The following is a 16903-nucleotide window of genomic DNA, read 5'->3' as shown; positions in this document are numbered from 1 at the left end:
GCTGGCAATAGAGGCTGCTGCCCTTTGGGATCCCGCAGGGCCAGCGCTGTCAGCTGACACCGGAGCGCGCGCGGGCGCCGGGGCCGCTCGCTGCCGCAGGAAAGTAGGTCATGGCCAAAAGTAGCCTTGGCTGCCTGTGTGGAAGTGTGCCTGTGAGAGAGGAGTCAGCTGAGAAAAGAGCTCGCACGGGTTTGCGTTTGTTTTTTTTTAGCCCTTCCTTGCTGTGGAGCAGCTGGCACTACGTGCCATGAAATGCGTCTGCTTTCCAGTATTTCTGCATAAAATATTTTTAGAAGGGAATATGCGGCTCTTATTTCTGCTTAAGGGAAGTGGCAGATGCTTGTGGCCTTTTCATTGTTATTAGGAATTTAGAATTTAATTAGATCAAGTGTTTTTAATAAACACTTTTTTTCCTCTTGCTTTTTTAACTGGAGCGTGGCTGAAACTGGATGGTGGGTGTGTGTCAGGGAAACTGAGGTTGAAAATAGTTTTGAACTTGAGCTATGTATGCAATATTTGTTCTCTCTTAAGGATTATTAATAATAAAAAATACATGAAAACAAGTACTTTAACTCATTTTAGGATTCATTCACTCCTGCTGTCTCTTCCTGTGAAGATCGGCGCCCATTTGTGGCATAACGGTCATTGCCATGGCAACAAACTGTGTGATGGTGCTTGGAAAGCTTTGACTTTTGATGGAGAATAAATAAAAGGAGATTCACCCACATGCAAAATAATCCTGTTTTCGTGTGAAATGAAGAACTTGAGAAGAAAAAAATGATATTACACAGTTTGCTTATATCCTGTCCTTTTACACTTTCCTGGGTAATGTGTAGGTGTTTCAAAACTGAACCTCCTGGCAGTCCTGGTTGTGGACTCCCTCCTTTGTGACTGCTCTGTGTGCAGTGGCCAGGTCCTGTAGCCTGGTCTTGGGCCCTGAGCAATCCTTTGTAGCACATCATCATCTGGTTTTGCTGTTCTGAGGCTCCAAAGATTTTCTTTGACAAACCCTAAATCCCCCTCTTACCTTGCCACGCAAGCTGAAGGAGCTGCTCCAAAGGGTGTGAGTTGACAAGCCCAGGTCACTTCTTCAAGAGAGGCCTGATAGAAGGCCAGCCTGTGGCAATAAAAGTTTGTAATATTCATACAGCCCTTCACTACAGAGTTCTCACTCCAGGCAGTATTTCAGCTCCTGTATGACAATCACTGGTTTTTTATTTACTGTTGACATAAGACTGTGTAAGTGCTGCTCTCTGTAGGGAGCAGATCCAGCACAAGCAGCTGATGCACCATGAGTAACTGAGGCTGAAAAATAACCTTTTTCCATATTATGGAAAGATATGACCTGAAATACCATACTGTTTCCCTGGGCACAGAGTGAGAGTCCAAGGACTTGACAGCACTTCTAACAATACATCATAGGGTGACAGATGAAAAGTGCACTGCAGCTTTTGCTACCTTTAAAGTCTGCACAGCAGTTAGTCTGTCTTTTCTGTGACATTTTTGTCAAAGTATAAATCTGAATCTTCAGTCATGCTAAACTGTTTCTTACAGTACTGTTTTCATTTTTTTTTAAAGATGCTTATGTGTTTTGGGCATAGCTCAGATCTGCCAGGAGGATAATTTAAGGACCTTGCAATTATTAATTTTTCCAGTGGTTGTATTTGTAAAGAAGCTTTTTCTGAAACATAATTTTTGGGCTGTTGCACAACATGTGTACAGATGGATGCTGCTTTGTGTTAATAGTTGTTTAGGTTGAACAGATCTGTCCAGGATCAGATGTTCATTTTGGCAACGCTGCAGTTCCCCTACTACTTCTTTGATAAATTTGTTCTTGTAAAAAGATAAATAATTAAAGCTCTGCATTCACTTAGGCATTTCAGACTGCCATTGCCTTTGCAGCCATTGCCTTTGCTGTCCTTCTTTGTACCCCAGCAGTGGGCAGATATTGGAGTGGTTTGAGGGTTTTTTTTGAAATCCACTTAAGGAAAAGCAGCGGTACTGGTCTTCTATCACATAACTAAATATAACCAAACCTGGCCTCTTTTTTCTCCTACTAGCTCTCATTGCTCTTCCTGCTAATAAATTAGAGAGCTGGTTACCTTTCTGGCAGCAAATGAGCCTGCCAGTTGGTTGAGAGCAATTTGAGAAGCGCCTTCCTATAAACGAATTAGTCCAGCTGTCATAACATGTACTCTGTAAACCAAGAATATGAATTTTGATTAGGCACAGAAAGCCCACTAACTTAGTTTCACACTTTTCTTTGTTGTTTTTTTTTTCCATAATGATTGAAGTAGCAGTGTTGGCACCAGGGCTGGCAGATCTCCACTTGTAGCTGTTTATAAGGAGCTGTCTGGGTTATAAAAACCTCCCTAATCTCTTCAGGTGCGTGTTTTGAGAAGAGAACTGATTGTTTCTTTTAAAGGGCCTGTGCTGTGTGTGCTTTTAAGGATCCATTTGGCTGTGAAACTGTCTCTGACAGCTGATACAATCAAAGGCTCTGTTTTTTAGAAGTCTCAATCCTGACTCAGCCTTGCAGCTTGTTTCATCTCCAGCTGGGTGCCACAGTCAAGCACCACCTGACCGTCCTGGTGGGCTGTGCTGGTGAGGTCACCCAGGTTGTGATGTGTCCTGTCTTGCCAGTGATGTACCCAAATCACACACTGGTGCCATGGAATGACTGGGGGGCCTGGCTCACTCTTATTTTGGGTGTGTGTGCAGCCTCCATGTCCTAGGGAAGGCTGCAGGACAGGAGCAGCCTGATTGTCCAGAAATGTTTGCCAGCCCCACAGCTCTGCTCTTCCCATGTTAGAAAACCCTTCCAGAGAGAGGGCAGCAGAGAAATGCCATAGATGCTTCTGATGTTTGGAGTGTCCTCTCTAGAGCTGGAGAACATTATCCCAGCCTTGGCTGTCACCTCAGTTCCCTGCTCAGTGGAATTGTTACCTGGGGGTTAAGTGGCTGAAAATCCCTCCTGGAACTCCCTTTGTTACCCCAAGTGCCTCTCCAGAGAACTTGTGCCTCTGTTTCTCTTTATTGTTGCTGGCTGTCATGTGAGCTGTGCTGCACGTTTCCTGAGTAAAAGGAAAATTACAGTTATTTCAGAAAAGGCACCGAGCTTGTTTGCCAGAATGGCTTGCTGGCTTTATGACTTTCATCAGAGGTCCCTGCTGAATTGTCCCTTCTGATCAGTAGCAATGATCTTTGCCTCTTAGCCTTTCATGCCAACTCCCTTTTCAGTCTATGCTAAGAGTTGTGCAACTCCTTGAACTGATTCCCCATGGTTAGCACTGTCCTGTGTCAAACAGAGCCCTGTAAACAAATGTATCCCAGTTCTCAGGCTCCCTGAGCCTTGTTTTTATGGTCTGTGACTTGAATTCCCAGGGTTTTGATAATTCAGACAACCTGCAATAGATTATTAATAAATTATATACTCTTGAAGTCATAACAGTGATGTTACAGTTTCCTTTTATTTCCATGGTTACCTTCTGTTGTGATTAATCTTTTTAATGCTTTGTTTTCTTTAGAAACTAGATGCCAAATCACTTATAAAGCTGAATTTTGCAAAAAACAGTGAAGGTAAGTGCAGTCATTTTCTGTGGTGGTGTTTTGTTGGGTTTTTTTCCTTAACAAGTGCTTTAATAAATTTTGGTTTGTCTTACTCATGGTTAACTTAAGTAGTTTGTGTTCTCTATCATGTTTTTTTTTTTAGTAGAATAATTGCTTCTTGTGAGTGATATGTTTACCTTCAAAGTTCCATTTCTGTTTTTCTTTACACTGGGGAGCTGTAAATTATTCAGCAATTTCACTTTACTATACATGCTACTGCACTAAGGTACTGTTTACTTTAAGGAAAGAATCAGAAAAAGTAAAATTTCTGTAATGTTATCTTATTTCCAACTTGCCTGTGGCAATATTTGCTGTTCACTTGGTTTTGAACAGCTTTTTGTTTATAAAAGGGATTAGACTTAAATAAACACATGGGATTTTATGAATAGAAGCACACAAGACAGCTGCCTCGAGTCTTATTTTTGCAAGATATAAAATCAGTCTCCTAAGAGAGCTTGGTAGGAACAAAAGAGAAGAGTGGAGATGAATTCATCTTCTGCAAAGCAGATAATGATTTCTGTGAAATAAAAATGGCTAAGATTAGGTGGGAATAAAATTCTGGAGTGTCTGTATCCTTATCTTACCAAAATCTGTAGATTACAAGTTCTTTTCTGTAGCTGATGGATTTCTTCTATGCCGTGTGTTCCATCTGTCTCAATAGCAGGGTGTTAAAAATTGATCAATAGTGGCCAAGGCTTTTGAAAGATACCATGAGATTGTGCTTTCTCTAAAGAAGTCCAGCTCACACTGCTGGGGTGGAATGACAACAGCCATAGAGTTTCAGAAGCCTTTTCCTTAAAAAGGTTCATTCTGTGACATTAATCAGTCAAGGGAAAATGCGACAAAAGATAAAAATGAAGTGTTGCATTTCTGTCTGTCAGCAAACTTTTCTCTAAGTCATAACTTGAAATGGTTGTAGGATCAGAATTCTCTGTTCACACATAAATGTGATATAAAAGATCTTTGGGCCTTGCACTTTCTCACGTTTAGTGATCACTTATGAGCTGAGTACTTTCTATCCAGATCAACATGTGTGTGCCCTCAGCAGTTTGGCTTTTCCTGGGAATGAGAATATGGTGACTTGTTCTTCTGTACAAAGCTTGAATGAGGCCTCACATTTTGCCAGTCTGTTTCTGTATCCATCAGTTGGACACCTGGGAAAATCCCTTTCTAAACTTCTCGAGTTTCAGTCCCTTGTGGCAGTGGCTTTCCTTCAGCCCTGGTGGCATTAACAGAAGTGTCCTCAGCTTTGCTGTGCAGGGGACAGAGCTGCCTCTGGTGGCACAGTGAGGGCTCAGTCTCTGCAGGTGTTTGCCTCCTCTGTCCCCTCAGGTGCTGAGAGCAGCCTGTTCTGGCCTCCCTGCTGGTTTTGATTTTCAAATGGTAATTAGGAAGAAAAGAACTAAATAGGCCCAACTTATATCAAAGATCTCACCCAAACCTCCAGGTCTAGCAAACCGATCAAGTATTAATAATCTTCTTCTAACTGCTTTCTGCTGAGATTATTCAGACATTTTTCTTTTTCCTCCTACATTGCCTCCCATCAGTTTGCTTGCTGTGACTTGCTTAATATTTATGCTGACCCTCCTGGGAAAATTCACAGCTTGATTAGAGCAGAAGTTGGGTTCCTTACTGAGTAACGTGTTCAGATTTAATGGCATTCTGCCTGCCACATTTGAATACAAAATGCTCTCCTCTGCTTCAAGCACAATAGCTGTTGTGTACTTTTCTATGGGCTATAAGCTAAAGTTTTATTCCTGGGAACAAGAGTGATACAGAGCAATGGACATGATACAAGGTTCATGTTATCAATAGATCTTAGATTACAATAGTAACAATTATATTGTGGTATTTCATAAATATCAAGCAAGTTGGACAAAGTTCTGTGTTAGGAAATTGAAGGCAATAGATTTCAAAATTGCATTTTCCTTGCTTGTATAGCTCTCCTAGCTGTTACTTTTTCAAGCACTTTTTCTGTCACTGGAGAATCAAAATGTTATTAAAACACCATTGAATACCCTCTGAAGTTGCACTTTATATTAAAAATTAATGTAAATGTCATCCACAGAGATCAGAAAAATTAGCTATTTCAGAGCAGTTGCAGGTGTTCATGTGAAATGTATGGTTTTTCCCTCTATCAGGCAAGTACCACTGTCCAGTGCTGTTTACTGTATTTACCAATAACTCCCATATTGTGGCCATCAAGACTACTGGAAATGTGTTTGCCTATGAGGTAGGTTCTCTGTTGCATTTCATGATTAATATTTTTTACTTGATGCATTTCAGTCAAAATCACAAAATGTTTTAGAAAAACAAGTAAATTTTGTTCTTGTTTTACAGCCAGGGAAATTAAAGAACAGGAGATAGATTGACTTCATAAATTGTTGTCCAACTTTCCAACTTTAGCCTTCAAAATAGGAAAAATTTTAGAATATTAGTTAAATAGTATTTCTAAAACCTTTTCTTAAGTTAATCTGCATGTACTGAATCTTGTGTTTCAAAATGAGTGGCTTTTATATTCTTCTCAGTTGAATTAATGGACAAATTTTCTGTTGTCTTCTTTCTGATACAGTGTCATCACAAAAACACAAATTGCCTCATTTCTATTTGAATCAGTGAATAAAAAAGAGCATTTTAGCTGGAGCTGGGGGAATAGGAGAAAGAATGCCTTAATGGACACTTAAACTGCATTTTTATTCCTGTTTTGTGAACATCTATGTAAACCCAAGTGGAATTTTAATTGTGACTTCTTTGCATAGTCCTTACCATAAAAGAAAGATTTATTTGTTTTTCAGTAGCAAAGAAATCCTTCAATTAATTAATCCATATCCAGTGTTGTAAAAAGTCTGAACACTGGAACATCTTTCTGAATTCCAGTGGGACATTCAGATACTGAGGGTGGAACAGGCTGGAACCATTGCAGTCAAGGAAAAGGCTGGATTCATCATGGTTTTGAAAACTTGCTCTGAGGTAGTAGAGCTGTCCTCACCTGTGACAGCAGTCTAGATCAGACTAAAATAGAAAGTATTTTCTGTTCTTGCTGCAAGCAGGATTCTTTGGCTGCTGGGGTTTACAGGCAAGGATGAGTTGATGAATGATCTTTGTTAAACCCTGGGCAGTAGTGCAGAGCTCTTGCTCTCTTTGCTGCAGTTTGCAATACTGGGCTTCCTGAATGGGCTCTGCCAGGAGGGTGTGTGCCCCATGTGGTACCACGTGAAGTAATAGCAGTTACTGGTGTTTGATAAGCATGGAATTAATTTATGCACTTCTGGAGGTACTGGGACATAATCACTTCCATCTGAGGACCACAGAGGACATTTGGGTAAACAAGATAGATTCAGGGGTCTTCTGCAGGTAAGAGCTTAGAAAATGAAGCAAAATATTTTTTAAAATTTTGGCAGTACTTTTATGATTAATTTGGTTTGAATGATAGACATAACTATGGAATGGAGACTGCAAGGTTGTTCTTTAAAAAACAATCCAGCAAACCACACAAAACTGTCAAGTTTTGTAGGGATGAAAGACAAAAGCTTCTAATTTGTTAAAGCCCACATTAAAAATATTGCAGCTGCCAGTTGAGAATGAGGGTGAAATTGTTTTCTTTATTATTTGATCTTCAACAATTTACTGATATCGCCTATTTACTTGTAATATTTACACACAAGAATCAGATTTTTGCTGTGTCTTTTGCCTGGCTGTTAGGCAGTTGAGCAGCTGAACATCAAACCAAAGAGCTACAGGGATCTCCTGACAGATGAGCCCTTCACTCGGCAGGACATCGTCACGCTGCAGGTGAACTTCTCTCTCTGTCACACCTTGTCCCATACAGGGTTTTATTTTGCAGAAATGCTGCTGTGTACACTCTTCTAGCAGGAAACTAGAGCAGCTGAACAGAGAAACTTCACTGTATTTTCTTTATCAGATGAACCACAGAGGTTCCATGTGACACAATCTGGATGAGTAGTAACATGGTCTGTGGTGTCAAAAGAAACAATGTTTAGAATGTAAAGTATTTAAACTTTGAGACATGTTACATTAAGACTGAAGTGGGTTGTGCATCTTACTCTTCCAAAGACGTATACAAGAGTCAAAGGTTCAGAAAAGTATTTCCAAAAGTATTTTCCAAAGAATGTTTCTCTAAATGTAGAGTAAGGCAGCAGGAGGACTTTCTCTAATTGCTTGTTTGGAATGTTTTGCTTCTTAGTAGATACCAATGTTGGTTCTTTGCTGATTTGAAGAAAATCAAAACCTAAATTAAAAGAGCATTGTGAATTTTACAGTGTAAATGATATTATTGACAGATGAAGTTTAGTATCAAAGGATCTAAAACTTTAGTTTAAAAGTAGGTGCTTTGAAGCTTGCATAATTTCAAAACAGGGGAAAAAAGATTCCTGGATCATTATTACTGAAATCATGAGTTAGTATGCATCTCATGAACACTTAATTGCCACTAGCCAAGACCAATACAGTCTAATTCAAATAGAAGAATATTTTTCATTTATGTCTAAATTTAAATAAAATGTAACTCTTCTTCCCTACTCCCCAGTGCTTAACAGCATGTTTTTAAATAATTTTCCTCTGTTCCTTTGGGCTTGTTGATGTTCAAGCTAATGCAACAAAGCAAAATGTTTTTATTCCAATGGATGCAAAAATACAGCTTTTTTTCTGATTGAAAGCTCCCAACAGAATGTTATTTCTGTGTAACTGCATGGTTGCTAATGGATTTGGAAAAGTAAAAAAAGACAAGTGTCTAAAAATGTGTCTGTGCACCCGTATGGAAAACCAAGTTATTTTGAACAAACAATTGAAATGTGCAGTCACTAAAAAATATTTTGGTATGTTTTGTAGGGTTGGAATTGGATGTATGTATAAAGAGTGTGTGCTTGTTTCTTGCCTAGCTTTGATTTTTCACAGCTGCTCTAGTCCTCTAAATCTCAAAGTGCAACATCTAAAAATTTTGTCATTCCCTATGTGGGTTTTTATCAGTATTTTTCATCTTCATTGTTGACATGTTGGGTTTCTGTCTTGCTTGGAGGAATATGTCTAATATGAAACTAAGTAGATTCTGATAGTTGTGCAGTCCAAGGTCACAGACACACGTGCCCTGCACCTCTCCCACCTCCATTTAGGGTGGCATTCATAATTTGTGAGTAGATTTGATCCTCTTGAGTAAACAGTTCATTGTGGATTGGTGTTATCTTCTGCAGTGTACAGTCTTGTGCTACACTCTTCTTAAATAAGTTTAGAAATAACAAAGACACCCCCATCTTGGGATTGGACTGCAAGAGATTTGACCATTTAAATGCTGTTAACCAGATAAAGTTTGACCTTTTACCAGACCAGTCTATAAATATTTTTTTCAGAATTATTTTTAACAGTCTAAAATGGCTTCAGGCTGTTGAAGGAGAAGTCAGAGCCATTGACTGCACTGCACAACACCCTCTGCAAACCTGCACGTAGAGCTTGATTTCTCCTATTCAAATTCTGCCCTACCCTGACTTGCTTTGTTGAGGCCAGGATTCAACCTGAAGTGGCATGACTAGCCTGGGTTTTAGAATTGCTTAAGTAGATGTGGTAGAGAAATGAGTTGTTATTTTCTCGCAGTGTTTTCTTCATATAAATTATTGAAAGCCAGACCGATGTCTCCGCTCCGAGCTCTCTTGTTGACAACACTGCAGGAGGCGTGGTGGCTTCAGGCTTCACACTGCCAAGCTCCACCACCTGTGGCTCTGTTTCTTAGCCAGAGTTCATGACTGCAATCTGTTGTGTTTCAGAGCTCTACCCCAATTCCTCCTTCTCTTAAATTTCTGTGTTGAAATTTATCACTTTGTTGTTTTCTCATTCCCCCATGTAAATTGAGTGCTGTGGTATCCAAGAGAGCTGAAATTGAGACTGAGTTGGTATCACTGACCCTGCTGTTTGGCAAAAAAGTAGATATAAAGGAAGTTGCTATAAAAAACATTCTTTGCTTTGCAAATAACAGCTGAATAGGGCTGTCTAATAGCTGTGTTTAGCAATAGAAAATAGCATTTCCAGAGGCTGACTCTGAATGTCCTAGGAAACAGAGGGGGTACCTGTGTGTGGCAGTGAAATACAACGTGCTAAGTGGAAAATATGAATGATGTATGTTTACAGATTATTTGTATGATCACATTTTTCCTTATTGATACATAAAGGACCATCCTACGTCTGCTTGGATTTTACCAGAATAGTAATTGGCCTCAAACTTGGCTTCTCTCTCCTGACATATATAAGTAAAAACACAACAAGAAAGATTTGCTCTTTTCAGAGGAGGCAGAATTGCATAATATGCTTTTCCTGTTCTTGGTGCTAAACATTATTCAAATGCAAGTCATAATCCACCCTGTTATCTTTTCTGCTAAGCACCATCTCATCTGGTTGCTTTGAATTTAGTAGCAGTTATTTATGTGTTATTTACTTGTTAAAAAGGACAACTTTTTTTTTTTTTAATTCTAAACTAAAAAAAGCAGAATCACAACTTCAGTTGTTAATAATACTGGGTTAGGTCTATGATGTGCTTCTCTTTGTAGAGGAATCTGCAGTGCTTCCTACATGTAGTCCATACACAGAAATGACTTTTTCCCCTGTTGAAATGAAAATGTCCTGGGGTGGAGCATGGCAGTTTTTCATCAGCATATGGCCACATTATCCAGCCAGTCAGGGCAGGAGGGAAGGAGTAATACCATGTCCTGGTGAGCAAGATACATTAGCAGTACTGGAATGGAGCTATTCAGGTGGCAGATATCATGGATTCTAGTTTAGGATTTTGCTGATGATGACAGAAATGCACATGACATTGTTCCATATGATACCCTCCCTAGATTAGCACTCCTGGTATGACTGGCTTTTTAGACTGTAGCTCTTTACACTAAAGTTTAAATTTTCTTGTCTTAGCTTTGTGATCTTGCTACAAACTCAAGTTTTCCATCTTCTGCAGTGCAGGTCTTATATTTTTACAAGTTTCTCTCTCCTTATCATTATTTCAGATAATTTTTCTCCCAACTGTACCGGTTCATGTCTCTTTTAAATGGGATTTGCTGTTGTATGTTGTCTATGTTTCTCAACTTTAAACTGAATTATATTCTTTTCCTTGATGATGATCAGCTCAGCCTAACTCAGCATCCCTTGAAAATGTCATGAATGTGTTCCCAGCTGACAGACAACTCAAATGCTGTAAGATTAATTAGGTACTCTTAATGAGTAAGGCAGGATGTAAAGGACTTGGACATCTGGGGGACAGGGTGTCTGTCATGGAAAAGCTGATGTTGTTAACACTTGTTTGCAGTGTTCTTACATCCCTCTTCTGCTTGCCATTCTGCTACATTGCTGCTCACCATTTCAATTGGTTTCACCATTTCAATTGGTTTCACCATTTTGCAGTTGGTTTCAAGGTAGGATTGAGCACAGCTTTTAAATAATAGTGCATTAGACCTCAATTCAGATCTAGGTAATTCTGCCAGTCCTATGTTTTGCAGATTTTCATCTAGTATTCAGTCTAAATGTTTAACCTAATTTGAGATTATCTTCCAAGTAAAATTTTGGGGGATTTACAGCTCAATGTCTACTGTCAAATCTTTATGACAAAATCTGGTAGAAATTATTATTAATTAGTGTGAATGTAAATTCCATGTGTGTTTCAATCCTGTATTATGCAAATTATTCTTTGTGTAATGATGTGGAACTTAATGGCAAGCACATAAATACCTGTCATCTGAATTCCCCCTTATGAGACCAGGCAGGCTGAAGCAAGTGTCTGCTCCAGCTCAAGCTGGAGAGAGGAGCAGGGTCAGGTAGTGCTTTGCTGGACACAGTGATGGACTTCCCATCCCAGCAAGTGTCAGAGGTCCTGAGGAGAGCAAAGTAAGAGTGCTGAAATATCCAGCTTTCACATCCCATTTGATAGCACCCTGTCAATTTGTCATCCTCCACCGTGGCTCTGTTCACGAACAAGAGACAAACTTCATTTTGTGAGGATACAGCAGAAATTATTCCTGCTCTGGAAACTCTCCAAAGCTGTGTCTGAGCTGTGTGCTGGCAGGGGATTTAATGGAAATGTGGCTGTGCTTAGTGGCAGTGCTGCAGGTGACAGAGAGGCACATGTGGGGGTTCCTCTTTGCCTGAGAAATTGCAGTGAAACCCCTGCCCTGCTGTGCCAGGGGTAGCAAGCACAGCTTGCAGCCTGCAGAGAGCCTTCCCTGGCAGATGCAGGCTAACAAATGCATCTTTATACTGCAGAAATGGAGAGGGGAAGAGAAGAAAACACCAAGTCTGGGTAAATGTTAACAGGTTTGCTGCTGTTAAAGGGAAAAAAGCCTCATAGTGTTGTGTGCTTCCTTCTGTCAGTTTTATTGTTCCTATAGAACTTAATCAGCTGTGGACAAGACATGGCTCCCTACAAGCTGTTCAACACCACTGACATTTGTGGCAGGAAGCACAGCTAATGAGCAGAGCTGGAGGTAGCTGAGCTGCACACTGTTAATTGATATTTCACTCCTCAGCTATTCCTCATTTGCTCTTTGTGTGCCAGAAGGTCAGAGCAGATTTCCTCATGGCTGTGGGTGAGGTCTCTGAAGGAGAATCCTGCACCAATGGAGGTGCAGAGTAGAGGGTGAAGAAGTGGGACATGGTCAGCATATGAGGCTGACAGTCCTGAGCATAATTAGGGATGCAGCATGGCCAACCAAATGGTGAGAGAAATCAGGACTCAAAGAAATCACACAGTCTAAACCTGCTGGTTTTAACCTGCTTTTTGGGGGCTTCTGTGTGGTGCATAAGATAACAGAGTTCAAGCTGTTTCCCTGAGTAGGTAAAATCAGAAAATGACTGGAAAAAACCAAGTGGAATAAAACTTGAGATTACCTGTTTTCAGTGCTCAGCTTTCAGGAAAACACTAAATATGAGATTTTTAATAGTAATGATAGTTAGCAACTCTTTGAAGTATATATCTGTGCTAGTAATTTTCTAAACTTAAGCTTATGGTTTGTAACCTTAATAAGAAAAACCCTGAGACTGCCAGCCATGGTGTTTTGTGTAGGTATTTTTAAGCATGCTAAGACAAACAAAAGTAGGCCATTGTTCATCTTCCTTTCTGGTTTCTGTGCACTTACACAGAACTTATTTCTTAGGTCTTTGGGCTTCAGGCCTTAATCTTAACAGGATTGAGAACATCCCCATGAGTCCAGACTTTCTCTGTGACCAGGAGAGGCAATTAACTCATTAGAGCTTGAGGCTTTGACAATGTGAGTGTGTCTGTCTGCCCATCTCTGTGGCATCTTGTTTGGACTGCTCTGATTCTGTGCCCAGTAACTGTCATGGATGCAATGAGAGGAGCTTGGCAGGCTAATTATTAATGTTTAGACAGTTTTCTTCCTGAAGTGGTATGTCTAAAGACTTACAAACATACAAAATTTTCAAAGTCTTATCTTTAAAAAACTTATATCTCATGTTGTAGGGCTCAATACCACCAGTAAGGAAATGGTTTGTGTCTTCTGCAGCACAGGTTGGACAAGTCAGTTGTGTTTCTCCTCTTGGGGACAGGTGAAAGCAACTGGTACCTTGTGTTTGACTTGGTATTCACTGCAGTACTTCCACAGTATGCTAATTCTGATTGACACTAATTCTAATCAAATTAATTCTAATTGAACTTCTCTTAGTATATCAAGATGCTGTATTTTAGAGGGAGGAATAAACATGTCCTAGGTATCCTGTACAAGATGACACTCAAATTTCAATTTGAGGAGCTATTTTTGAGGGGCTATTCCACTGACAGAGGGAAATCTCTTTTGGGGTAGGAGTGTTGGTTGTCCCCCTTCTCAAAGGAGGTGAGACTCTTGCTTTGCAGAATCAGGAATACAAGGGACAGCACTGTGAACCAAACCTTTGTCAGGGTTTCCATTGGGACAGATGGCCCATGTGGCTGTGATGGAAGGAGGAGCTGGGTCACAGTTCTGGGGTTTGGAGTTCAGCTCTCCCAGAGGGCAGGTGGACAGCAAGGAGAGGGAGCTGCCCTGTGGCCTCTGCTGTCCTGCACATGATAATAGATGCATTGCCACAGAGGGGGCTGGTGGTGGTTTGGAGAGCCCTGAGGAATCTCCCCTGCAAGTTTCCTTGTAAACATTTTGCTGGAGTTGCTCAATGCCTGTGATGAGGCTGGTTAAGCCACACAGATGTTTGAATGGACTGTGGCTGTTAAACAGTGTGAGCTAATCTGATTTGTGGTACCCTGAGCACAAGGCCCTGGGTTTTGTAAGGCACTGGCAGTGGTGATGTCCTTTATTTATTTTTAAACAATCAATAAGTCAGTAAATGAAGACTCTTTATTTAGAGGAAATCATGAAGGTGTTTTCTGTTTCATTTTTACTGCTGCCTTCCCTCCTGTTCATGAAAAATTGTTTTCAGGAGTCAGTCTTGCCCTTCAGCTTTGCCATGAACTGCAGACATGGGTTTCTATAAATCTATTATCTCTATTAATATTTATACACAGATATTTTTTCCCTTTCCTGAAAGGGTAAACAGTCTTTCCTCCCTTCACCTTTTGAGGTAGTACATTTATGTGCAGAGCAGTGATTGCAGTCTTGGAAAGCTGCAGCTTATGATTGCTGCAGAGTATTTCAGAGTGAAAACATCTTGTGAAAACACACAAAGCTCTTTCTCCAGATTTTCTCTGTGTATCTTGTTGACTGTCAGAAAGCAGGGCTCAAAATCATCTCTATTCACATATATAAATAGGTATGTAAGGTAGTAAATAGTAAATACACCTGAGTGCTGGGGTCAGAGGAAATAAAAATGGCTAAAAATCAGATCCCAATTTCCTGGTTTTAGTAGTTTTTTTCAAAGATTGTCTGTTTATAAAGCAAAATCCTAAATAGGTAATATTTTGGGGCAGTTCTTTTGTCTCAGTGAAGATCTATTGGAGGGGTTTAGAGGGACAGGAAATATTAGAAAATTGTTGTCTGGTGATTAGGAAAGGGGACAGCAGAAAGCCAGGAGGTCCCATTAAAGTGCAGAATCACACAGCTTCATTTCATAAATGTGTTTTGGTTTCACTACCAGCAATAAAACTTAAAATGCACTCTCTGGTGGAAGCATACCATTTCAGGGATGAATGAAAGGCATAATTAGATAGTTTTATATATTAGGGAGCTGGCAGCTCTGCTTGTATTAAGCATTAGTTCTGGCAGAGATGAAATTGTCAAACTTTTTATAAACCATGGTGGTATGAGAGGCTTTGTTACATTTTTAGGATAATATATTTAATAGTATTCATGTTAGGTCATAGTTTTTTGCATAATATGTTGCATTATTTTTATCCTGAACTAGAAACTACTGCATATTATTTTGTTAGTTTGGTATTTTAAAGTTTGAATTGTTTTCTGTAAGATAGACTTTCCATTAGGTACTGAGTGTCCTGGGCTGATGTTTTGACCTTTCTGTGCTGCAGAGGAGCTTGAGGAGAAAGCCTTGAAGTCATTGTAAGGAGAGGATTAAAGACTGTTTAATAATAGTTTGAAGTAACCTAGATCACCAGTAGGCATTCCTTGTCCCACTCTCTCTAACAAAAGGTCAGAGTTCTGCAGAAAGTTGCCTAGAGATAGCATAAAGGATCACAGTTAATGGACTGTGTGTTTTTGCAATTTTCCTCCAGTGGTCACTAAATTGACTTTTCATAACAGTTTTTTTCTTTTTTTTCATCATTTTTAAACATAGTTCTGTAAGCTCTAGTAAAAAAACCAACTATCAGCACAGTTCTTACTGCAGAGACTTGCTCTGAGGCTTTATTTGTATTTTGAGATGCATTGCAAAAGTTCACAGAGCATGTGCAAATCAGGCCTAGGATTATAAATAGCAGGAGATAGCTGATGTGCTTTTGCACATATCTTAGACCAAAGCTCAGAACAAAGGAAAGAACCAGGGGATTGCATTGTTCTTGCTTCTCTAGGATAGGGGAGACTCAGCTGAGTTCTGGTAGTAACTTCTGTAGGTGATATATGTGTAATATTATGTTTGGAACTGAATTCCAGCTCCCTAAGGAGTCTGCTGTGAACTGACTGTTTGCTGATGTTGGTTGGGGTTGATTGCTTTATATTTTTTTCATCTTTCTGTGGTTTGGGGAGTATGGAAGTCATTCTGTCTCCCTGTTTATTTATTATGGTGTCTGCCCTTTGTTCTAGTCTGTTGCTTGGAATATGTGCTTACCAAGGTCTCTGATATTAGTTTTTAAAATTATTTTTATTTTCAGGATCCAACAAACCTGGATAAGTTCAATGTCTCAAACTTCTTTCATGTTAAGAACAACATAAAAGTAATTGATCCAGGTAAGGATGAATTGAAGGTAGGCTGAGAAAATACAAACATGGAAAATCTGAAGATGATTCTGTAGAATTGTCTCAGTTTTCTGGAAGGAGATCTCTCAGTGGTTAGCTTATTATGCTCATATCTGGGTTTTGGGTTTTTTAAATCTGTTGTTGTGCAATCAAGCATCCTTTTCTATTTACCCAATCAGAATAACTGAGTATTATCTCACATATGGAACATCTAATATTCAGCAAATAATAAGCATACCAAGACAGAGGACAAGTAAAACTTGTAAAAATTAAATATTAAATTAAAATATTAACTAAATCAAATTCCACAGTCCAGCAACCTTCTTCCCCTACTGGCACATTAAATACCTGACCCTGGGATTTTTATATCACAGGCCTGGCCATTCAGTGAGGAGATGAAGAACAGAAGTTTATATTGTACCCAACTGTATTTTGTCTTTATTGTTCTATAAAAATTTTACAAGACTTGAAATGGACTTAGATGATCTCTAGTGGTTTCAAATAAATTTTCTTGATAGTTGGCTTGATTTTTTTTTCTTGTACATCATATTGGTATTTATTGTGCTATATTTTGGGTTACACTGTCAATGATGTTATGCATTGCTATTTGTCACTGTGTCTGGAGGAATATATATAATTGCTAGACATTTTTATTTTTAAAAAAGTACCATTAATAGCTGGAAAATTTTTGTGTAATTAGGTATGTGATAAACTGAGGGAGAACAAAATACAATGTTTCTTTTAATTCTGAGTGATTTAACTTTTCTTACCTAGATGAAGAAAAAGCAAAATTAGATCCATCTTACTATTTGAAAAATACAAACACAGAGACCCGAGAGACTTTACTGGAGCTTTATAAGGAATTCAAAGGTGATGATATTTTAGCAGCTACTATGAAGGCTCCTGAAAAGAAGAAAGTGGATAAGCTGAATGCAGTAAGTTGACTTAAT

The 16903-nt window shown here is 39.3% G+C and overlaps 1 protein-coding gene across 1 annotated transcript in view; it reads left to right on the top strand.

The window, feature by feature from the left end:
- Positions 1-16903, top strand: part of PPIL2 (peptidylprolyl isomerase like 2) — a 68134-nt gene that overhangs the window by 11020 nt on the left and 40211 nt on the right. The window contains exons 6-10 of the mRNA XM_058816574.1: positions 3528-3579; positions 5751-5842; positions 7312-7401; positions 15869-15944; positions 16728-16888. Coding sequence (XP_058672557.1) covers positions 3528-3579; positions 5751-5842; positions 7312-7401; positions 15869-15944; positions 16728-16888 — 471 coding nt within the window. The remainder of the gene's footprint in view (positions 1-3527; positions 3580-5750; positions 5843-7311; positions 7402-15868; positions 15945-16727; positions 16889-16903) is intronic.

Source organism: Ammospiza caudacuta, chromosome 18, assembly GCF_027887145.1.
Source record: "Ammospiza caudacuta isolate bAmmCau1 chromosome 18, bAmmCau1.pri, whole genome shotgun sequence".
In the NCBI taxonomy this organism is placed as follows: Eukaryota; Metazoa; Chordata; class Aves; order Passeriformes; family Passerellidae; genus Ammospiza; species Ammospiza caudacuta.
This window is presented reverse-complemented; position numbering and strand designations above follow the sequence as displayed.